General features: G+C 47.9%; 2 protein-coding genes across 2 annotated transcripts in view; both read right to left on the minus strand.

Moving 5' to 3' along the window:
* Window positions 1–124: 124 nt before the first annotated feature.
* LOC115844475 (serine/threonine-protein phosphatase 4 regulatory subunit 1-like) lies at window positions 125–14,604 on the minus strand. The gene is given in 10 exon segments (XM_060285337.1): window positions 125–1,066; window positions 1,899–2,040; window positions 4,478–4,612; window positions 5,404–5,524; window positions 7,700–7,800; window positions 8,983–9,144; window positions 9,405–9,590; window positions 10,463–10,558; window positions 13,672–13,805; window positions 14,529–14,604. Coding segments are annotated over 10 exon segments (1,311 nt in total). The 3' UTR covers window positions 125–908.
* A 971-nt stretch (window positions 14,605–15,575) lies between these two features.
* Window positions 15,576–24,171, minus strand: part of LOC115844501 (putative serine/threonine-protein phosphatase 4 regulatory subunit 1-like) — a 50,065-nt gene continuing 41,469 nt past the window's right edge. Inside the window, 7 exon segments of the mRNA XM_060285338.1 lie at window positions 15,576–15,643; window positions 15,821–16,272; window positions 17,370–17,545; window positions 18,085–18,185; window positions 18,188–18,251; window positions 19,792–19,857; window positions 20,640–20,759. Coding sequence (XP_060141321.1) covers window positions 15,576–15,643; window positions 15,821–16,272; window positions 17,370–17,545; window positions 18,085–18,185; window positions 18,188–18,251; window positions 19,792–19,857; window positions 20,640–20,759 — 1,047 coding nt within the window.

The following is a 24,171-nucleotide window of genomic DNA, read 5'->3' on the forward strand; positions in this document are numbered from 1 at the left end:
CATGCACCTCAGTGATCAATTCCCCCCACCCCCAAGTTCTTAAACAAATGATAATATATCCATATAAGAATGAAAATCTTTCTGCTTTATGCCTCTATCAAAGGCCAGTACCTATCTTTACGGAAACAGTTCCTGCAAGAAGAGGAGGGAGTGAGTGCTTGAGGAAAAGTTCCGAGTACAGTTTACAACAAAAGTACAATATTAGAAAGACTGCCATAAATCAGTCTTTAGTAGATTTCTTTAACTATCACATTTTTCAAAAGTAAACAAATTGGGCTATATTTGCAGCCCAAAGTGCAAAGCTCAAAGTGGAGCATAAATTTAAATGATGTATTTGTTCTGTTCACTGATAGGAAGCTAATCTTACATTAATATATTTTCTTCCTGTCAAGAGTTATTTACATATGTACAGTATTTCAGTTAAAAATAATACCATAAACTATATTTTATAGGAAAGCATGAGGGAAGCCAAATATACAAGTCTATCAAAGACTTAAAAGCTTCTAATAACGTACTTTATTTCTGGGGGGGAGGGGTTGGCTGGGGGTTAAATAATATAGTCTGTAATAGAGAAAACAAACCGCTCCCAGGCAGTCTGATGCCATGGAGGTCCCCCCACCCCCACCCTCAGTGAGCCACCTGGTTCTGCAGCCTTTTAACAGATTTCCTCATCAGGCAGGCAGGGGCACAGGAGCGCAGCACAGGCCGGGCCACCTGGGACTCCTGCCCATCCCAGCAGTAGTTCCCGTGAGTGCAGATGGGAAAGGGGTCATTTGAACACAACAACATCAGAGTTTCAGAAATCTGTCCTCCCTGGGCAGGTATGATACAATCAGTTCCCCTTCAAGGTATGGTGAGCAGCACATGCCACACATGAAATGACCAGATTGTGAGTGACCACAGACTGGTTAATTCTGGTTTTCTAGCATGGTAGTGTCTATACTATTCCGCCGCTTTGGTTCTAGGGTGGCAGAAAAGGAAACATCTTGGTTCCGGTCGGACTGCAAAGCTAAGACAGTCTCTTCAACGACTTCAAGATGAGGGTTACCGGCATTTCTAAAATACACTAAAGAGAAAAAGACATGAAATTGAATCACATGTGCCGTGAACTGTGTTCAAAAACATACTCTGGTTTGGTTTTTTTTTTTAAACCACATCTCAGGACAATAAACCATTTTTCATAGAGTAAGTCCTTTAAAATGACAAAATTGCTTGAATCAAAGAGTATTTCCTAAATTTTAAAGACAAACTTCTAAGAATAGGCATGCATATTTTTTCAGCTATAACTAAAAATCTTTTAATATTATCTTTTCCTCCCTCCAGTACAAAAGAATTAGCAACACAGAACACAGGCAGTGGGGAGCAGGTTGCTGGACAGATGGGGTGGAGGATGGGAGGGAAGTGGCAACAAAGGGCTACGCAGGGCAGGAGATGAGATGTTCTCCCGAATATGTGGTGTAGACGTGAACTATACAAGGGACACAGTCTTATATTAAGTCCTGTTCAGGTTTAAAATAACTGACTAGGTTGGGGTATAAACTTTTTCTGACTGACCACAAAATTAATACGATTAAAAACTGACCATAGATAATGCTTAAATTGACTACCTTTCATAATCTGTCTCTGTCATAACTTAAAGTTTATAAAAGTTTCCCTCATTTCTAGAAGACTATGTAATATTTTGCATTTCAGTATGTTTATTAAATAGAAAACTGAGCTATCTTAATTCTTAGTCATTTTATAAATAACATAACGTATGCAAAAAAATTAACATATAAATTTATATAGTAGATCTGAAGTACGCTACCACACAATTTGCCACAACTCCCTAAAGAGGAGATTTGGCTGCTGCCTGATGAAGTTTAAAATCTGTAAGCTCAGAAAAATGGTCCGCGTACCCTTTTCCAACAGTGTCTGTTTTAGAGCTTTGGCTAGCAAAACCCTTACGTTTGGCACAGGATCTGATGCAAGGCTTACAAGGCTGGGGAGTAAGTGTTCAACAAACTGGTCCACAGGGATACACTCCTCGCTCACCACTGCCTGTGATGAAGAGAAAGCCAGAGCCGGAAAACAGACCTTTTTCAATAGTGATGAGCACGGTTTTTCTAGAAACATCCACTTCTGTAATTCCAAAGAAGTAATTTCAGGATCTTTTGGTCTGAGGAGTGTGTGTGTGTGTGTGTGTGTGTGTGTGTGTGTGTGTGTGTGTGTGTGTGTGTGTGTGTGTGTGTGTGTGTGTGTGTGTGTGTGTGTGTGTGTGTCTGAATTTTAAAATCTCAACCACCGAATTTGGTTAGAAACACAGTTAACACTTTTATAATTCATTACCAAGCACTGGGGTACAAGTGGTGTAATATTTGGTGGGGAAGTCAAAGGCTTTGGAGTCAGACAGGTCCAGGTTCAAAACCTAACCTGGTCACTTCTAGCTTCGTGGCCATGAGTAACTGGCTTCACCTTTCCGGGCCTCGGTTTCCTCACCTGTACCATGGAGTAGCAATGGGGATGGCAAACCATTTTTGCAAAGGCTAGCGTAGCGCCCGCCAACAAGGGTTGGGGACCTTCACGCCTGTTACTCACCAGAGCTCAGGCTTTGAGGACAGGGACCACGCCTATCACATGACAGCCAAATCCCAGACCCCAATTCAGTGCCCGGCCCTCTGTGAACAGCTAGCATTTACTGCTGCTCTACTTACAAAGAGTCGTACGTGGATTCTCCCATTTCATTCTCATAGCCGGCCATGGAAATCAGACTGAGCCTAGTTTTACAGGTGAGTCCAATGTTGTGGTGACACCCAAAGGCTCAAGACCCACAGGCAGCAGCAGGTGGAGATTCCAAGGAAGGAATGTGGATTCTAAATCCTGCAGCTCTTCCCACTACCGGGTAACAACAGCAGCTGATACGTAGTAAGTGCTCTCCGGGTTCCCGGCACCGTGCTTGGCTACTCGGATGCGTCAGCTCACTGAAGCCTCAGGGCCACACCAGGAGGCAGGCCCGTACCCCGGGAACTCCATCTTACAGAACACGGAAAGGCCGTGCAGAGAGGGTGCTTCGCCCAAGGCCACCCAGCAGGGAAGCAGTAGACCCAGGCTTCAAAGTAACAAAGTCGGCCCCCCAATCTCCAGGTTGCGACGCCTCCCTGCATTTGAACAGGGATCCATGTGCCCACCGGGAGGTTCTCCTGGCTGAGGACACTCTCCTTTTGTTTGTGGTATTGTAGGTTTTCTAAAGCTTTAATGAAGGCACACCAAAAAACTGATTTTTCTCGAACAAAATTAGTTGGTGCCTTTTCCTTCTGTTTCATCGCGGATCGTCTAAATCTCAGAAAAAGAATTTAAAAATAAAAGCAAAAATATCTCACTTACCCTTTCTCTACAAAATAGTGGGCAGCACTGACTTCTTCATGAAAGTCTGTGGTATCAGGCCTGTGCTTTGTGACTTTGGCACTGACCCTGCCCCCTACTGCCCTTCTGCAAGTAGATGGCCAAAGTACCCCTGTGATACCCCTGCGGGCCTACAGGGGGCCCTGGTGAGTTCCTCAGTAGGGAGGCCGGGTGGTTCCGGGGGAGGGAAAGGGGGCTGCTGCGGGGCCAGGGCTCAGGTAGAGCCCCATCACAGATTTACTGTATTACTGACAAAGCCGGGTGACAAGTACGTGCAGGTTCATTCTACTGTTCCCTCTACCTTTGTATATGATAGACCGTGTGCATGAGGAGAAGTTAAAACTGTTAAAATAACAGTTCAGCAGAAAGAAAATCATGGCTTTACACTTCCTGGGTGACCCTGAGCAAGTTACCTAACCTCTCTGGGCTCCAACTCCTTCAGCTAGAACAACTGGTCTAAAAGTACATGGGTGCACTGAGCTCAACACCTGGCAGACCTTACTGTTAGGAGCAGGTGTAGGACGAGATGCCCCGCACACGGAGGCGATCCAAAATGACAGCCGTCCTCCCCAGCCAGACATAAATCATGCCCTCACTTCCAAGATGCTAAGTAGAGAGGGCGATCTGAGGGGTTGACCTTCACCTGAAAGAGACGAAAGGTCCCCGAGCTGCCCCACTGCTGTGCCCCTCACCCCACCTTCCTCCCTCCCTACTGCGGCGGGCGCAGTGAGGAGCAGCCCTGCGCTGGACATGACGGGAGCACGGTCTGGGCCTGGCCCCCACCTACCTGGATGGAAAGTGCCGGCGAGCAGGGGGTTGTTCCTCTTCCGTCCCCAGCATCTAGAGCAGGCCTGGCACACAGTAGGTGCTCAGTCACTATGCATAGGATGACTGCACAGAAGGGCTGGGTAACCCTGGGCAAGTCCCTTTTCCAAACTGGCTTGTCACAATCTCCTGTGAGATAAGGGGGTTCGGTCCGCTGCTCCCCAGGTTCCTGGCTAGTCCTCCGGGGCTGAGATTCTTTGCCTGGTGCTGTGTGTTGATATCACACGGCAAACATATGTCAGGGTAGATGCTCCCCCCAGGCCCTGCTAACCTGACAAATGAAAGCAAACGCTTGCCTTCCGACCCACTTAGAACAGTGCCGGAACCTTAGGATGAGTTCATTGATGAAATTTAACCCCAACGCACTTTCACTGTTGGAATAGAACTTCTGCAGAATTGCTACAACCTGTGAAAAATATTAGAAGAGCGAATTTAGAATGCTGCCATCTACTTGGATTATGACTACTACTCTACACGGAAACTAGACATTTTGATGCACCCTTCCACCTTTAAGACGAAGTTATAAGCACGCGAGAAAGTCATTTTTGTCACAGTGATCATTAGAATACAGAGGAAAAAAGATGTTTAAATATATGGTGATACACACACACTCACACCCATAAAACCCTTCATAAAATGAAATGTAAAAAGGGACTGGCATTAGAAAAATACATTATTCTTAAGATTCCAAAGTTTAGAAAATGTCCCCTTGCATAACAACTAAATCATTACCTTTCAGAACATGTCATTTTTATAAAATTTTAGCACCATCAGAGTACCTTAGTAAATATTTTCAAATGAGAATTTTTTTCCTCAGTATTCAGCTGGTACAAGCCCACATAAAACAGGTTCGGCTTTTCTTTGCTGGAGTTTTTGCTCACTAACTACTTTTCCACAAAACCGTGCTGGAGAGTCAACCCAATCTGTGTTGAAAAGAAACACTCAGCCACTGTTTAAAGAGTTTCATACGTAAGGCGATTTATCCACAATTTTCATCACTCAAGTATACTGCTTAACAAAAGAGCTATCTTACATACTGATAAAACTATAATACAGTTCCTAATTTCAAAACTTAAAAGCTGCTTTCATGGGTAAATGGACAAATTAAGCCCAGAAAAAATAAAAAAGTTAAAATGGAAGAAACATAAATATTCCTTTTTCTAAAAATCATAAACAGAAAAGGTCATGATTCCTTACTAGCTTGAAGGAGATCCACCGAACTTCAGAAACTTTATCTGCACACAACTTTAAGGCAATATGCACGAAATAATCATAAACAGCATTGGGATTACAGAGTTCCAAAATCACTATCAGCTGTCTGAAATTTAAAAAAGGAAAGAAAGAAAGAAATTGTTTGGGGGGTGAAAAACACATTATCAACCTCTCTTTATTCTCGTTTCATTTTATAGATAAAAATAGCCAGGCTGGGAGATCAACGGAAGCAGAAAGCTGAGTGAAAATGGCCACGCAAAGAAAATTGGGGGAAAAAATCTTAACTCTTCATCTCTCTCTCACACACAAATCAAACAGAAAGGAAATAAATTAAACTTTGTAAAACACAGGCTGAGAAATTTATGAATAGGGATTCAATATTTCAACTTTAGGTTATCAGTTCGAAAGCACATAAAACTTTAAAAATCAGATAACATAAAAATAGCCAGGACGCCGAAGTTCCCAAAGATCGCCAGATCAAGGGAAAACACATGAGATTTCACTGTCTCCACTGTGCTCCTGACGCTGCAAATTAAATTTTCTGCTTTTGCTGGCCGGCTCACGCACTGTTCACGAGCCTTGTTCAATCCAACAAGTTCCACCTGGAGAGAACGGGAGCACGAGCTCTTTACTCCCAGGGAAAAATTCGTAAGATGGCTGGTGGGAAAAACCTACTACCAAAGCTTTCACTGTTTTCTAAACGGCGAAGGGGAGAAGGGTATGAAAATAAATGGCATTATTTCCACACTGGCAAAAGAAAGGAAATGAAAAAGAGATTGGAAGGAAGCTAGAACCAAAAGCCAGGGGTGCCGGTGAATACGTTCATATCAAAAAGCACTGTTTTCAGAAAAGTGATACCAATATCGTGGGCATGGAAGCACAGAATTCGTATCAGTGGCTTTGGCTTCAATAACCATGGCAGAGATGTTAGTTAGATAGCCCGCGCTCGGAGACAACGCCGTCGGGCGAAGCGAGCCGAGCCGAGCCAAGCCGGCCCGGCCCGGCCCGGCCCGGCCCGGCCCGGCCCCGGCAAGCAGGTCATCGCAGCCGGCACCGGCTCCGGCTCCACACCGTCCCCGTCGCTGGTCCCGGGTCCCGGGAAGCTGGTCAGCCGGTCCCCAGGCCCGAATCCATCCCCGGCCTCCGGCCCCAACCCCGTCCCGGGGTCCCCAGTGCCCGGTTCCATTCCCATCCCCGGCCCCGACCCCATCTCCATCCCCATCCCCATCCCCATTCCCGGGAAGCAGATCCGCCCGGCCCGAGACGGACCTCGCCGAGTTCCTGCACTCAGCCGCTAGAGGGCGCGATGCCTTCATGGAAAAAAACGTGGGCCTGTTTTTCCTCGGTTCTCTGAGAACACAGGCCGGAACATGGCATAATGACTGAAACCTCAATCTCTCAAATTAAGCATAATGATTAAGGATCACAGCAAAGAGAAAATCTTTCAGTTTGCCCCTGGCATAGGCCAAATCATATCCTGAAGAGCCGCAAAAGCCTGATGGATTTCTACAGGGAAGACAATTGTTTGAGAGATTTCCAGTTGAGGGCAAGGAAAATTAAAACTAGAGATACTGAAATAAATCTCGGCAAGGTGAAAACTAAAACCCAAACAACAACACCACAAACAAATCCACTCAATACTGCGGAAAGCACATTATACACCTCGGGACGGAGAATTATTTAAAGTGACACTTTCACTCTTTTAGAATCACTAAAACCTTGAACATTCCTCCTGCTGGCACAAAATGGGGAATTAAATAACTCCTTCACACACAAAATGATGTACAGATCTGAGCCACCTTGGGGGACGTTTTTATTAAATAATCGCTTCATCTGGGTTAGACCTTTTCATATCTCTCACTGTAACATAATTTTCCTTAGTGGCTGAAGTGTATAAACTGCGCTGTGCCCTTACACAGAGGGCTACACTCAGAATGTTCAAGAAAGCTTTGGCAAAAACTGCTCCGATAAATAGGAAAATATTGAAGAGCGGGTGATTCATCTTTCATTTGGTTCAAATAAATTGGCTTACAGAACAGCACAACACTCTAATTCCAAAGTGACTCTCGCCCTGCCTGCCTCTGAAAATGAATGTCTCCCCAGAGACTGTGGTATTTGTAACTTAGAGCTTTGGAATTCATTTTATCCCTTAATAAAAACATAATCTCTTTATCCAAAAGAACACTCCTACTGCTACTTTAGAAATCAATTATAAGGTAGGGAAATTAAGAATTATTCCACCTAGCTTGCCTTCTCATAACCCCAAACAGGCTTTACTTACTCTGTCAGTCCATATCGAAACCTCCAATTCCTGCTGTTATCGGTCACTACAAATTCTTGAAGCTGATAAAGATATTCTCTCCTCTTGTCTTCATGAAGCAACTATTTTTTAAGAATGTATATATAAATAAAAATATATAATCCTTCAAAATGTCCCCAAATAGACTGTTTTATTATACTTCAGATTATACATTTGTCACCGGCCAGAACCGTGCCTTTCCCTGATGCCTTGCACTCCATTACCCAGTGTGGCTGTGAATTAGCTTTGCTGTTAACAGACGTCCAACGCATCCCTGACTGCTTCCAATCTTTCTCCCCTGGTTCGTGTATGTGCTTGTGTGTTTCTACACGCCCCCTACTCATCCTTCTTTCACAATTTCCTGCCTGAAAAAAAACCAAGCATGTGTGTGCTTGGAAGATAATGCCCCGCTGCTTCCCAGGGAGGTGGCACTGCTCGTGTGCTCCTGCACCAGACAGGAAAATCTCCGGCGATGCGGCACGCGCCAGACTCCGTCAAGGGCAGCTCCTGGTCATGTGGACGCGAGTAATTAGTTTCTCTAGGTCATTTTTAAACTCTTAGTTTTACGCTCATCGTTCCTCTGGGGCGGGGGCGGGCGGGGGGAAGGCAAGAAGGGAAGCAGCAACATCTTGCAAGAAAGAGCCCTTCGTGCAGAATTGAGATTGGATTTCAGCTGGCTCTTCCCTTAGGTGACCCCGGGCAAGTCACACGCCACCCGGGAGCCCGGTTCCTTCTTTCTCAAGAGTGTGCTGGGCCATCTGTCTACCATCCTCCATACAATTAGAACTCTAAGGGACGAGAAGATTAGGAGGAAAGATAAAAATATTTACCCGTCACCGAAAGAATGCCCACTTTAAGATTTTGGATGCCATGCTTCAACTGAAGAGACCCAGACAGCTGTCTCTGGTTTTTATTCCACTGATACTTTACATATCCAGGGTTTTAAAAAATTGTATTGGGACTTCCCTGGTGGTCCAGTGGTTAAGAATCCACCTTCAGGCGCAGGGGATGCGGATTCGATCCCTGGTCGGGGAACTAAGATCCCACACGCACAGGGCAACTAAGCCCTCACCCGCAACTACTGAGCCCGCGCACTCTGGAGCCCACGTGCCACAACTAGAGAAGCCGGGCACTGCAACAAAGAGCCCACACGCCGCAAACAAAGATCCCGTGTGCTGCAACTATGACCCGACACAGCCAAATAAATATATAAAAATTGTATTGAAGAGGGGAGATTTGTTTTTTGTTTTAATCCTTCTTCCTACCTTTAGAAAGTCATACAGGTGTTTCAGAACTCCTATGCGTACTTCATCCACGTCCTTTAAAAATCCACTGAAGATGGGCAGCAGGTTGGCAGCCGTGCACTGATCCCCAAGGATCACAGCCAGCTCGTGGATGGAGAAGGCTAAGGTCTGACGGACCTTCCACTGGGCGTGCGCAGAGACATACGGACCACAAAAGGCAAGCATAATTCAGTGTTATCGAGAGCATAAGTGGCATTTGTGGAGCCAAACTGATACTGCCAGGGGTTGACCACTTAAAGCTTCATTTGATCAGAGACCAGTAAACAAGCCAATGGCGGCCACATAAAATACAGGTCAGCGAGCAGCCCTGCCGCAGCTTCCCGTTCTCCCTAATTAGATGACCCACCCTATTCTGTGCCTGCCCCTGAAAAGGCTCCTTTTACCTGCACGTCGGAAGCCAGCGTCTCGTACGTATCTTTCAGGCAGTGTCAATTCTGCCTGCCCAGTGTCAGCGCCACCCCCAGGAGGCTGTAGGCACAGTGTTTGGCGATGTCGGTATCGACGGTCTGGGTTCGAGCTGGGTCAATCATGGACACGTACTGATCTAGCAGGGGCTGAGGTATTATATCCTGAGAAACAGGAGAGAAAGGGAACCATCATGCTTGCAGTAGAGAAGGAGAACACTCATGAAAGACGAGGACATTGGAACCTGGAGGTGAAAACAGCAAAGCGGGGGTATAAGAGGAACAAGAGGCCTTCCCAAAGCTCGGGGCTCTGGATTGCACGAACTTCTTGTTCAGCATGTAGTGAGTCAGCTTGGTCTTAAGTTAAAGCAGTGGCCACGCTCATCTTTTCTAAATTGGTCCAACACTGGATATCACAGAGCACAGTCTAGAATATCAACATTTGGCTGGTCTGGTACACGCAGCTCTGGAGAATGCAAACTAGCTCCTCTTTTCTTATTAACTGCCCCCAGCACCTATGGCCAGAGCCACTGCACTCTGCTCACTACTACCTTTTTCCAACTGATGGGATACTGCCTTCATAAGACATCACCCACTTACCTTTTTCTCTGCAAGGACGAGGGGATACAATAATTAAAAACCCTTAAGAGAACTGCCATAGCACTAGAAGCTAATCCACAAGACAGAACAAAACCAAACACAGTTCAACAAAGGAAGCTGTCGAAAACTTTTCAGACAAAGAAAGGAGCTAAATGGCTTGTGTAAACAGACACTACATATTAACGTACACATGCCAAATTCTCTTCTCACCTTTGATCTGCTTTATTAAAATACCTTCGAGACTGTTCAGAAGACTTTAAACAACACTTGAGAATTTACTTTTTTTCAGTTAGAGAGGAAATATCAGCAACACAGATTATGAACTAAGATATGTCATTAATCCTGATGCAAGAAAAACGTTTGGTTCCAACAGCCGTTCTTAAACTTAACTTCCAGAAAATGCAGTTCTGAGTTGCTTTTCTTTTCAAGGAACGAACCTGCGATTTAGATTTATCCTCTTCAAGTGGGCTGCAGCCATGCCTCTGGTCAGTCTCCAAATGGCCACTGGTTCCACTGCCAGGTTCACCTGGACCCTGCAGAGTTGATCGGGCACATTACCAACGTGGTCCAAAGGAGGAAGCTGTCCTACCACTCCCCCTTCAAAGAATCCTCTTTCAAGGCCAAAAGTGACTTCTGCAGACCAAGACCAGAGCTCCCCTGAAGACACTGGTGTCCCTCCAGATGTGAAAAAATACATTTGCACAGTTGTATATGATACCATATAGGTCAGTCATTTCAAGTGCATTTTAATTTCAAGACTGCTGGAGGCCCTTACAAAAGACAGGCTCTTGTTGGTGAGTACCAACAACTCGAGTCTGTATTTACCCTTCTTTAGGTCCCAGGGTCCCCAGTGTGGTTAGCTGATGCCCTTAGGTAACGGTCGCATGTTTAAAGCAGAGGCCACTCCGGAAGGCAGGGCGAGGTCTGCAAGAAATGGTGAAGAGCACCTGCAGCATTTCTCAGGGATGAGACAGTACAGTGCTCTGGACTCCAGACAGAGGATGGAGAGGCGGGGGGCTGGGGGGACCCATTTAATCTGAGTGAAAAGATGTGGCTGATGGAAGGGTATTTAGAAAACTGTTCTCAATTTTCACATGTACAAATACCTCTAATGTTTGCTGATGAACCTTTACATTAGGTTAACAATTAAAATGAGCTGGACCATCCAGCGGTGACATATTGGTCTCTGGTCATTGATTAACATTAACTGAGATGGACCTGACCTTCTCCTTCAACCATAACACGGATTTTCCTACTTGCACTTGAAATGTCATACTGTCTACCAGCTTAATGGATTCTGACAAATCAGCTCGATATATGATCCAGGAAGTCGATTAATACACCGATAGATGCTTCGCTTGCTCTGAGGCACGCTACCAGAACCTTCAATTCCCAAGGTTTGCACTGAAATGTACTGCTTATTTTAACAGAGGACATGATAAAACAGAAATATTTTGGTATGATAACCTAGGACCCCAGTTTTTCCAAGTTAATAAATTCATATAGATTAATAAATAATACAGCGTTATTCTCCTTCTAGGAATTAACTTTATTCCAAAGTCTTCAGTGCCGTAGTTACATACAGCACTTATTCCAGGAGCCAAGGTTTACTTAAGGTTTAAGTAAACCACCCAAGTCAAGGCAACCCCAGAGGGAATTGGGAGGTCATTTCCCCAGAAAACTACCTGGCAGTCAAAAGAGACAAATGGGAAGAAACAGGCCCCTCCTTCCCCTGGGCATCTCGGGACCAAGCTGGTGCGTGAAGATGGCGGAGTGGGAGCTGGACCAAGGTCAACGCAAGGGCCAAGGGCGAGCAGCCTCCCAGCCTCACCTCCTCTTCTGTCCTCATGGCTTAAGCTCTGAGTTTTTTTGTTCTTTTTCCTTCTTTTGCAACTAGAGGCATCCTGCCCGATCCCTTAGGAACCTAAGAGTCAAATTCAAGAGCCCTGACATCCATCGCCATAAACCAAAAGCCCAATTATACAGGCTCCTTTAAGATCCTTCGCTCAAGACAGCCAACCTGGAGGAATCTGTTCTCTCTTTTCCTTTTTCACTTCTGCACATGACAAAGAAGCCCGAATCCCACCACATCTCCCACCGCGGTAAACGCGACCACGCCTTTCCACTCAACACAGGTGGTTTCCATACTCCAGGTAACAAAGGTAACAACGTGAGCTTTCGTGCCTATTTTTTGAAGCAAATCAGCAAAACAGGATATCATCTCATTCCCTACTAATCAAAGGCAACCTTAATAACCCTTGAACATTTTATATTCAGGCTTTTTTAATTCGTCGTTTGTTTAGCTTCACTGGAGTAGACCAAGGGGGTAAAAGGAGGTGATAAGTTCGTTTAATCACGGACGTCAAAATATAAACCGTGTGAATGGAGAGACAATTGGTATTCTGACACTGGAGACCACAAGTTTAAAGAGATTCTCCATCGTGGCACATGAAAATGAGAGGGTGCCCACACATCGTGACTTTATGATCACAGACCCCTTGCTAATTTTAATTTGCTAGTCTCACCACTACCTGTGAAGGACCCCAACTCAAAGGGGTCCATGTGCGAGTTTAGTAGGAATTAGGAAGGCATCAGAGCCTCCTACCACGAGCGAGCTGGAAAGCTAGAGAAACTCAAGGTGAGAAATAAGTGGCAGGCTTCCTTTTCGCCCCGAACACGGAGTCCCAGCCTCACGGGGGCTGGTTCCAGACTAGAGGAGAAACAGTAGTGAGCTACTTGTCTTCTCAAAATCGCCCCTCCAAGGGCTTCCCTGGTGGCGCAGTGGTTGGGAGTCCGCCTGCCCATGCAGGGGACACAGGTTCGTGTCCCGGTCCGGGAAGATCCCACATGCCGCGGAGCGGCTGGGCCCGTGAGCCATGGCCGCTGAGCCTGCGCGTCCGGAGCCTGTGCTCCGCAACGGGAGAGGCCACAGCAGTGAGAGGCCCGCGTACCGGGGGAAAGAAAAAATCTCCCCTCCAAGAAACGGCATCCAGCATCACTCCTGAGCAAGCATGGGTTAAAGGAGGCCCACGGGACGGGCTGGAGGTAACGCACAATCTCAAAGGTCACTGTCAACTTTACATTCTAGGAGTTGCGTGAATTCACCTCCCCTTGCTACTGAAAGATATAGGCGTCGGTTTAGCAGTGAAATAGAGCATTTAGACGGTTAATCCCCCCAAAGAACCAGGTTGTCTTTGGAGAAGAGGGAAGGTGCTTTTGGTCTCCCCACGTTTGTTTTTTTCTTTTTTTTTTTTTGCGGTACGCGGGCCCCTCACTGTTGTGGCCTCTCCCGTTGCAGAGCACAGGCTCAGGACGCGCAGGCTCAGTGGCCATAGCTCACAGGCCCAGCCGCTCCGCGGCATGTGGGATCTTCCCGGACCGGGGCACGAACCCGTGTCCCCTGCATTGGCAGGCGGACCCTCAACCACTGCGCCAGCAGGGAAGCCCCCCCACGTTTGTTTTGTGGAGGAGAATCGGGGTTATCAATCACCTGATTGATTCGTTGTCTAGTTATCCAAAACATGACCTTAAGAATAAAATTAAATGTGCCATTTATCAATTCTGCCAGGATATATTAATAAAAGAAAACGCAGCTGCGTGATTTCTGTCACATCCTCGCTGGCTGAGGGAGAGGGCAAAGACTCACTGTGCTTTGTAACGTCCTGGCCGCGGCGAGCTCACTCTGCAGGGGTGAAGCCGCCGGGGCCAGCTGACTGCCAGAGGCTGGGCTGGGATCTGAACTGGACGCCTCCTTGAGCCCTCCGTCGGCGGGCGCTCGGGCTCATTCACAGAGTCTAGCTGTGCGGCAACCAGTGCAGCTGACAACACCTGAACTGGAGCTGCAGGAAGAGAAGTTCCAGGAATTTGAATAACTTTATTTGGTTTGCAGGGATTGACTCACAACGTGGACTCACCGCACAAGCCCTCCCCTTCCGGAAGTCGGGCGCCCGGCGCGAGCTCTCACCGAGGTGCTGATGTTTACGGCCATTACCTTTATTCCAACTAACTGCCAGCCACACACAGAGTGTCCGACCTGAACTCGAAAAGCCTCAGTTAGGAAAATCAGAGTCCAATCCCATCACCTTCCACAGAAAGACAACGCGATGCTCCTGAACGCTGCTGTCTGGGAGGCCCAGCAACATGGGGGGGGGGTCCCATCCCCCATTTATAAACCAGGGCGGCCGTTGCTCTGCCACACGCACGCGCGTGCTGGGATCAATCCATCCCCGTCCACACCGACGAGTAAAGACCGCGTTCACCCAGCCCCGAGCGCTACTCGTTCTTTCTGTCCACAGCACGGCTATTCGAGACTCTCCTAACAGTGAAGATGACATAGTTCACATGCCTTTCTGTAAAAAAACAAACTGATGTTTCCATGTCTCCAGCCTCCAAACACACACACACACACACACACACACACACAGTACTGCCTGCATCCTGTTTCCTACTAGTTCAATTCAACAAGAGTCCTTAAAATGTTTAGAGCCTACAAGGGCTCCCCACTGGGCCCAGGGCAAGGTGCCACCTCCTTAGCGCACCCGAGGCCCTTTCCAGGGGTCTGAGTGACATTTTCAGCCATGGCCAGTTCACAATTACCCAACGGGTAGTTTATTTCTCAGTCTTCTGGGGTCCCAGATCCCTCTGAGTGCTGATGAAAGCCGCAGGTCCTTCCTTACAAAGAAGTTAAGTCTGCATATGCACACGATTTCAGGAAACTGGAAGGAACTTCTGAAACTCAACCCTCGACTTCTCGAGACGATGGAGTCCTGGTCGTCGCCTAAAGCCTAAAGCCCACGTCAAATGTCAGCTGCTCTGCAAGGTCTTCTCCCAGATGCTTCCTCCGCCCGCAGGCCGGACTGGCTTCCTGCCCTGCGCGCCCACCCCTGCCCCAGCCCGTGCCACTGCCTATGCCGGGTGGTTGTTTCCATGATCCCCTCAACCAGCCCTATGGGCTTCACGTGTCGGGCGTTACTGCCCCAGCACCCAGCCCGGGTCCGAGCACTGAAGAAGGCAGCTTTAGAAATGTGTTTTCCAAAAACAGACCTTTGTCTATAACAATTAGAAGCGATATGTTACATGTGCTCATTCCTTCAGCAAACACTGACTTAATTTCCTTTATAAATTTAAAGACAAAGAATAATCACAGGGCTGACTGGATTTTCACATTTCCTTTCCCGAAAGCTTCACAAATCTTTGCCCGGCAGCAAGTGTTGTTTTTTTCCAATTTCCCCAACTCAAGGAAGAATACAAATACCGCCCCGTTTAGAGAAAGAAGAGGCATGGTGATGGATCTGGACTGCAGGGCCTGGCTCCCAGATCAGACGCTCTGTGGGAACACTGGTCACAAAATGAAAAATACCCCAAAGAAGAAGTTGTGCTCCTCCTGGCTGTACAAAGGGAAAGACCTTAAGCTTCAGGTGAGTTAACAGGCTCCAAAAGGAGCACCCTCCTTGGCTGTTCGTAGCTAGAAAGGGCTTTGTCACACGGCGAGAGACAGAACCGTGTCCAAGGAGCTAATAAAACTTCCACCGCTCCAGACACGCCCGAGAACTAGCCGCTTCTATCTGAGAACCGGGTCACACGGCTGAAAAGCAAGGAGGCAAAACCCTCGCAGAGACCTGCAACAGCAGGATCCCCGGCGTGAGGGCTGTGCGGAGACTGGGCCAGGCGCCCCCGTGGTGGGTGCGCAGGGTCGATCGAGGGAAGTACGCACACGTGGACAGCCACACGGGCCCGGCTGACACACAATCCAGAAAGATCCCGTTTTCTCTTTCATTACCGTGGACAACAGCTACCTTGCACACCTGGATCGTTCATCACATGCTCCTGCAAACCATCCAGGACTCTCTGAATCTCGCTCCTAGCCACACAGCTCCTATGCACGGCCTCGGGTGTGCCGCCACCTTCCTCCTGCGGGCCAGCCTCGCTCAGGAGCAGCTCTAAGTCCTTGCTTATGTCAGGGAGAGGAGTTCGCCAATAAAGGAAATTATTGAAAACGTCCTCAGGATGCCCCGGGCGGGCCCAGGAGTCTGGTCCAGGATGGCTGTTGACGGGGAGGTCGTTAATACTGGGGAGCTTCGTGGCCTCGGGGGAAAGCCTGGTCACCTCGGCTCCAGCCAAGACAGAGTCTTCCGTTGGCTTCTCCGTCAGGCCATTGGAGGAGCTACTGACGCACGGAAAATTGCTGGTGTCCGTGGATGTGTCTTCCATGGGTAGAGCTGGCTCTGTCTGGCCTGGCTTTGTTGAACTAGTTTAAATTGAGGGAAGCAAATTTTTAGCACCGTGCAATAGACTGGAAGTAAAATGGGGAAACATCAGACCCCCATCCTTGCGAAGCCGGTCCTCCTCTCTACCTCGCTACCCAACCTCCCGTGTCTTCCGGTGCCAGAAGTTAATAACCTCACGGAGGATAAGAGGTCCAATCGGTACCCTCTGCCCCACTGGGAGTATTAAAGCACTGAAAATGCCACAGGAAGGTTCACCCAATCCCTCCATTACATTCAAGTGGTGCACCAGCCCTGGCTTCCGCGGGCACCCTTCCGTGGCGAGACTTCACGCACTTACTGCTCATCAGTACCTCCACCGGGGGCAGGCATTAGAAAATAAAAGGCGCTAGAGCTGCTAAGAACTGGCTATTGGTGAACCACCTGGAAAGTCCTGATGAGGAAGATGTGGCACAGAGGCCTGACCTTCAGCAAGAACTCAATGCATTTTGGTGGAGAAAGATGGAGAGAAGGATGCACCCATCTTACGAAGCATCTGTGCCATCCGAGATGTGAATCACCTCCTCTCACACGGCTGAGGAGGAATATTCGCAATGGAGAGATGCTTGTGAACTACCTCGCGTGGCCTGCTTAGTACGTACCCATCGTCTTCCGAGGAAACAGGAAAAAACCCGAGATCAATCACTAGGACTTACTAGAAGAACAGTGTGGGCCTACTAACGGTGAGCCAGGAATGTCACCTTCATGTGCACGATAAATCCTACGGCACAAAATTCTATTGGGGAGACTTCACATCTTCCCTGTGTAAATTATCCAAAGAACTTCATTAATCAAAAAGTAAGAGAAAATTTTCTTTATTGGTTATTTAATCACGACTCTGAGTGAATATTTTATCTAAATTTAGGAGACACAGTAGCTTCATTATTTATAACCCACTAGTCATGTTTCAAAATCATTATTGCAATTACTTTTTTGCTTCTTTACATAATTAAAGCTCTAATATTCCACCGTGCCCAGAAGGTCACCGTTACTAAAGCTCCAGACAAGGTAATTGCTAGAATTTTAGGTGGACGCTCGAGGTGACGCCGGGATCCTGATAACTACTCCAGCCGAAACTCACCAGGCTGAGGGCATGTTCCCATGGCTGCCTGCACCCGGTGACCCGGAGGTGAAACCCGAGTCCAAATCCGGAGCCGGTGGCCGGACGCTCAGGGTGCCGTCCTCTCGAATATAAAGGCCAGCCCTGGAGGGGTTGGCAAAGGTGAAGATGACGGGGCCCAGGGACTGGAAGGCAGCCTGGCGCACCCGAAACCAGAGAAGAAGGGCGCGGTGCACGCGGTGTCGGCCAGGTCTGATCCCGGGCTGCACAGACGGCTGATCACCAGCGAATCCACTGTCTGCCACGTTACGTGTAAGCAGATGCACTGCTTCCTAAGGCCGTCCCTAGGTTCCAAGTAAACTATCTTCCAACAGAAAATCAGGAAAAATTGAGTGCCATCATGTAGTCTGTATGCTTCCCGAATATTAATTCCACATCAAATAATCCCAGACTTCGTACAGCATCTGAACAGCCCTTATTCATCATTGCGGGCATGTTTATGATCACAACAGAAAAGGCAACGATCCAGTTACAGCTTCCTCCTCCTCCTTCCTCGTTTCTGTGATGTTCGTTTGCTATGAACGCTGCGGTGTGTGCCGCTTTCCTACTACACACCAGGCTTCTGAGACTTTAGGTGCCCTAATAATCCTCACAAAGTCTAAACACACCAAATCCGTTACCGAAAAGACACAGTAACAGCGCCCAGTGCAAAGCCACACCGAGGCCCGCGAGTGGCCGCACTCACCCACCGACAGGGGTCGCTGACCAGCGTGATAAAGGGCGCCGAGAGCCTGGCCCCGCGGCCCTCGGGGGACGTGCTGTGGGACACGCCACGACGCACTCCGCACAGGCTTTCCTCATCCCCCACGCAGTGTCTGAGCAGAGCTCAAAAAACTTCGGGAGCTACCAAAGCAAACAAAACCATGTCACCCGAAGGAAGGGCAGACCTGTTTCAATGATGTAGTTAAGGCAGAGCCTTAAGTTAATGACACAAAAGGGAACTAGCTACGAGTCCAAAAGGAATCATCTGAAACAAACAGAAATAACTTCCTTTACCTCTTAATCCTAGTAAATGACTGCGTTAAATTCAACAAGATAATACAGAAAACCGCCCCAAAGGCTGAATGACTGATATGCACCTGTGAACTGTAGAGAATTGTGAATGACTCTGAAATTGTGGATTCCCCAACTAGCGGCCCCACCCAGGTCCCACGGTCTTTGGCTGGGGTACTTTAGTGAAAGAAGGCATACTGTTAAAACCTCACAGTACCGCCAATAGTTCCAGTCCACGGAACACAAACTGTGTGCGGTGGAATGCAACGGATTGTCATCACGCTGGATAAACACGGTTGTGAGTCCATTTACAAGTTCACATCGGTCCTCCTCGGTGTGACCGTAAACGTGCGGCGCTTCGGGTAAGCTAGCTGCATTCCAGCCATACAGGTAGCACGCCCTGTCATGTAAAAGCGGCAAGTGCTTACTCAGCACAGTTCTCTGGGGGCCTGGTCCTGGGTGGGCAGTGGAGAAGCAAAGGTGAACGTGATGGAGTGAAGTCCCCGTCAGCAACGCTGCAATGAGGCGTGGTGGGGGACACGCAAGCACTCTGAACAGAACGTCATGGAATGCTGAAAAGGGAGACCCAGTGGGTAGATGAGTCCAGACAGGGAAGGAACCTGACAGAGGCAAATGCACACGCAAGCTGGGTGTGAAGTGTGAGTAGGGTCCCCCCGCCAGGCAGGGAAGCCTCTGGAAGGAGACGGACAGTAATGAGCAGGGGCAGGGAGGTGCACGAGAGCAGAGAGCTAGCTGCAAGGCCCTGAAGAGCCCCCCGGCTGCCTGGTGACGTGGTTCTCCAGACTGTTGTGCTGAGAATCACCAGGGACTTCAGCAAAAATACAGACCCCGGCCATGCCCCCTTTCACCCTCCCTGCGGTTCAGATGCACGACCGAAGGTCAGGGCGGTGTTCGGACCCGAGGGAGGCGAGTGGAGGTGAGGCAGGAAAGGTACTTGTGAAAGGAACTGAGGGGTCAACACGGGTCTGGATTTTAATCTGTAAACCAAGAAAAAAATCCCACAGGTTCTGAAACCCAGGAGCGAGGTGGTGGAGCAGTGTTCTAGAAAGAGCAGTCGAGAAGGGACAGAGGGCGGCTTAGACAGTGAGAAGAGCGGGGGGGGGGGGCGGGCCGTAAAGCAAGCAGTGAGGAAGCCACAGCAGAAGTCCCCGGGGAAGAGGGCGGGGCTGCCCCTGCAGCATCCCACATACCAGCTGCCTGAGGCTTATAAGAAATGTAAGCTTCAGCAGCCAAGAAACCTGAAACTGATGGATGCAAAACTGAGCTGCCATTCCAAAGTAACAGACTCATAAATACAAAACGTCACCACTGATTTCACAAGCGCCCTAAGAAGGGCATCAGCAAGTACAGCTGGCAAAACGTCACGTACCAAAAATTTCTCAGTGGCTTCTTGTCCGACAGCACGACAAATATCACCCAAATTTGTGGCACAAACCTTAAAAAGGCAAAAGGCATACTCATTATTCTCTGATTTCTTTCTGTCTTAACAAATTGTGTAAACTGACAAGCGGGAGCCTTGAGAGCAACGAGTCCTCTGGTCGGGCAGCTAACAAGCACTCACTGAGCCCGGTGCCTCCACTGCACCGGAAACAGAAGACTTACAATAGAGCACCACACGCTAGGACGCTGTGGCTCCTCATCCTCTCGATACACAATGCTTCTGGTTAGCACTAGAGCAAAAGACACCCTTAACGTCCTCTGCATGGTAAATGAGACCCAGCTCCTTGCCTCTGCGTCACGAGGGGAGACCACAGGGAAGATGGGCAGCTGCACAGCAAGGCCGACGGTGAGGCTGCTCGGGGAGGGGGTTGGCAATGGTCTTCAGAAGGAAGAATATGACAACCGAGTGACGAGCGATAAACGGGGAGGGCAGTGCAGGGGGTGCAGTTGGAAGGTACAGCAAACATGCGAGGGTCCTGGAGCCAGTCAGCCCCAGTGATGAAAGGCCTTGCACGCCTGGGCGCCAGCACTGAAGCACAAGCCAGCGATGTCTCTTCCTCCTGTGCCCAAGAGGGTTACCCTCACGGCGTCTAACCCTACGTCTCCACAGATGCCCGGATGGCAGGGAAAACTGGCAACAGTGTTCACTGTTTTCCTTACACAGTTCACACTGGCCACGTTTTTCATCCAGACTGTGTCTACTGAGGAAGTCCAGGCACTTTAAAAGAATCAGTTTTGAATCTTGTTTAACTTTTTGAATTTTTCAAGTTTTGAAACTGTACGTTCCCACCTTCCAAACTTGAACGACTTCCCATCACCACACAGCTCACAGAATCGAGGGAGCAGCCGGCGTTCAACCACGCTCTTGCTCAGCACTGACGCCAGCTTGCAGATTACCTACAAATAACAAGAAAACTTGGGTCACTTGGAATACCAAAGTGTAAATGTCCCACGTATCACTAACTGGATCCCGAAAGCGAATATCAAAAATATTGCCAAGGGCTTCCCTGGTGGCGCGGTGGTTGAGAGTCCGCCTGCCGATGCAGGGGACACGGGTTCGTGTCCCGGTCCGGGAAGATCCCACATGCCGTGGAGTGGCTGGGCCCGTGAGCCATGGTCGCTGAGCCTGCACGTCCGGAGCCTCTGCTCCGTACCGGGAGAGGCCACAACACTGAGAGGCCCGTGTACCGGAAAAAAAAAAAAAAAAAAAAAAAAAATATTGCCAAAATACCCAGGAGGTCAAAACAGAGAACACCTTCTTTTGCGTTTTGTCAAGTTGTATCAATAGAAGGCCAATAGTTTTCAAGTTTTACTCAGATACGGTTTGTCTAAAGCTGAAGAGTTACTATTGCCAGGTGCCTGCCATGTGCCCGACACGTGAATGAACAATTGATGTGCGTTACCTCTTTCATGTTCCTCAAACCCTATGACATGAGTATCATTTATCTTCATTTTTCCAGATAAGGAAACTAACGCTCAGAGAGGTTAAGTCATGTTACCAAAACCAAAGAGTAGTGAGGTGGGACACACAGTAACAGCTGGACAAAGCATAAAAGACGGCTCACAGGCGATCACTGAAGACTAACCAAACACTGGTGGGGACTAAATGGAAGCAGACGCTTGAGAGGGGAAACCACACTGGGTACAACATGCACTGCTTGCTGCTGCCTTTCTGCCTGGAGCGTCCTTCATTCTGTACAGCCATGCGGGGCAGCTGGCCTTCCAAGTCAAAGCTACCGTTTTACTGGCTTGAGAAGTCAGAGGACAGAGACGGAGGTGGCCAGGGAGGCTGGCAAGTGAGGGTAGAAATCCTGGGAGGGAGGGAAGGATAGAGGAAGGAAGCTAAAGAAGGGAGAGCCCCTACCTCTGACTAAATCCCACTCTTACCCTTGGCTGATCTCAGCACCACGTGGGCACAGGGGAGATGGTGAGTTTCACAGAGCAAAGCAATAGCTTGAAGGCAGAAGGATCTGTGTGGTTTCAGCTGCTGAGAACTGCAAAGGAAACAGAATCTGAACTGTTTGCTAGAACAATGTTAACACTCTTCAGAGGAAAAACACAGAATTCAGAGTTTCTGCAATGTTTCATTGAGAAGATACATTAGTCACAGACGTGAGAACAAATGGGAAAATGTGACTTACATTCAAGAAAAATCTCAATCGCTAGAACCAAGTCCACAGAAGATCCAGACGTTAGAATTCGTGGATTTTAAAGAGCTATTATATATCTGTTCAAGAACTAGACGGCAGACAGAGTCGCAACAAACGAGCAGGTAGGAGAGCTCAGCAAAGAGGTGGGGCCTGTGCGGAAGAACCCAGACTTGTGGCAACAACACTGTAGCCTGGTCAGACTCACGCTCTTACAGGTAACAATTATAGAATCTTGAAGAACACATAAAAAGAACAATCATCTAAGAGTACTGGAGGGCAACCAAAAGGCAGAAGCTGGAGCAGAGGCTGTCCTTAAAAGATGAACTGCCACAGGAGAAATTTGCAAATAAGGTCCAAAGTCTGTGTCTATATCTTGCTGAGATCTTTGGCTGCTGCTGAACTACACATATATGGGGAGACCCCAGGGACCCGGCAGAAAAGCGGCAGCCAGAAACTAAACAAACTGAGCAGAGGCGTCAGCTGCTGCTCTGCACAAAGGAGACAGCTGGGAGCTGGAGGTCAGACAAGACTACTGCCTGCTATGTAAAAAATCACTTTAGAGAAATAAAACAGAATCCAGATCTCTGTAGTGTATCATTTTTAATGTCCAGTATTCAATTAAAAATAACTATGTATTAAGAGGAAAAAGTGGCCCATAATAAAGAAAAAATCAATCAATGGAAATCAACACCAAGATGATCCAAATGTTGCAACCACCAGACAATCACTTTCAAGGAGCTTTTATAAATATATTCAAAGATGAGAAGAAAATACAAGCAGAAAGAACACATAGGGAGTCTCTACACCATAGAGATACATAAGCTATAAAAAAAGGTCAACATGGGGACTCCCCTGGTGGTCCAGTGGCTAAGAATCCACCTTCCAATACAGGGGATGCAGGTTCGATCCCTGGTCAGGGAACTACGGTCCCACGTGCCGTGGGGCAACTAAGTCCACACGCCGCAACTGCTGAACCCATGCGCTCTGGAACCCGTGCGCCACAACTAGAGAATCCGCCCACCACAACGGAAGATCCCACCTGCCACAATGAAAGATCCTGCGTGCTGCAACTAAGACCCAACATAGCCATAAATAAATAAATAAATATATTTTTTTAAAGGTCAAAATGGAAACTCTAGAGCTGAAAACGACAATAACTGAAATAAAAAATTTAATGGAAAGGGCTAATAGATTGGAGATGACAGAAAGAGTCACCAAACTTAAAAACAGATCAATGAAGATCACTAAATCTGAACATCAGAGACAAAAATTACTTAAATAAACAAAACAAACAAACAAAAACAGAACCTCAAAGACCTATTGTTGGGACAATATCAAGGGTCCCAACTTTATAAGGCCCGGACTGAAAGGAGAAAGAGAGAAAAAGCACCTAAAGGAACAATAGCCAAACACTGCCCAAATAGGATATTTTCTCCACAGGAGTACGATGTGAATGACAGCTGACTTCCCCAGGAAACAACAGGGTGATATCTTTAAAGTGCTGCAAGGAAAAACGAAAACAAACCTCAATTCTATATCCAGTAAAACGATCATTCAAAAATGAAGGCAGGGGCTTCCCTGGTGGCGCAGTGGTTGGGAGTCTGCCTGCCGATGCGGGGGACATGGGTTCGTGCCCCGGTCTGGGAGGATCCCGCGTGCCGCGGGGCGGCTGGGCCCGTGAGCCATGGCCGCTGGGCCTGCGTGTCTGGAGCCTGTGCTCCGCAATCGGAGAGGCCACAGCAGTGAGAGGCCCGTGTACCGCAAAAAAAAAAAAAAAAGAAGGCAGAATAAAGACATTTTCCGATTAAAACTGGGAGATTTCATCAGCAGCCAACCAAATTCAAAAAAAGTATTAAAGGAAGTTCTTCAGGCTGCAGGGAAATGATACCAGATGGAAACTCAGACCTAGGAAAGGAAGCAAGAGCACCAAAAATGGTAAAAATGCGGGTATAAAGGGCTATGCATTTTTTCCCTTTTCTTACTTTCTCCCAAAGATAGAACTGTTCAAATCTAAAATCATAATACCACATTACCAGGATCATCATGTGATGTACATGTCATAATGTATATGACAACCACAGCACAGAGGAGGAGAGGGTGAAGGGAGCTACGATGTTGCAGGGTCCCACATTTTTGAAAATCCTCAATGGAGAAATTAA

The sequence above is a fragment of the Globicephala melas genome, chromosome 15, assembly GCF_963455315.2.
Source record: "Globicephala melas chromosome 15, mGloMel1.2, whole genome shotgun sequence".
In the NCBI taxonomy this organism is placed as follows: domain Eukaryota; kingdom Metazoa; phylum Chordata; class Mammalia; order Artiodactyla; family Delphinidae; genus Globicephala; species Globicephala melas.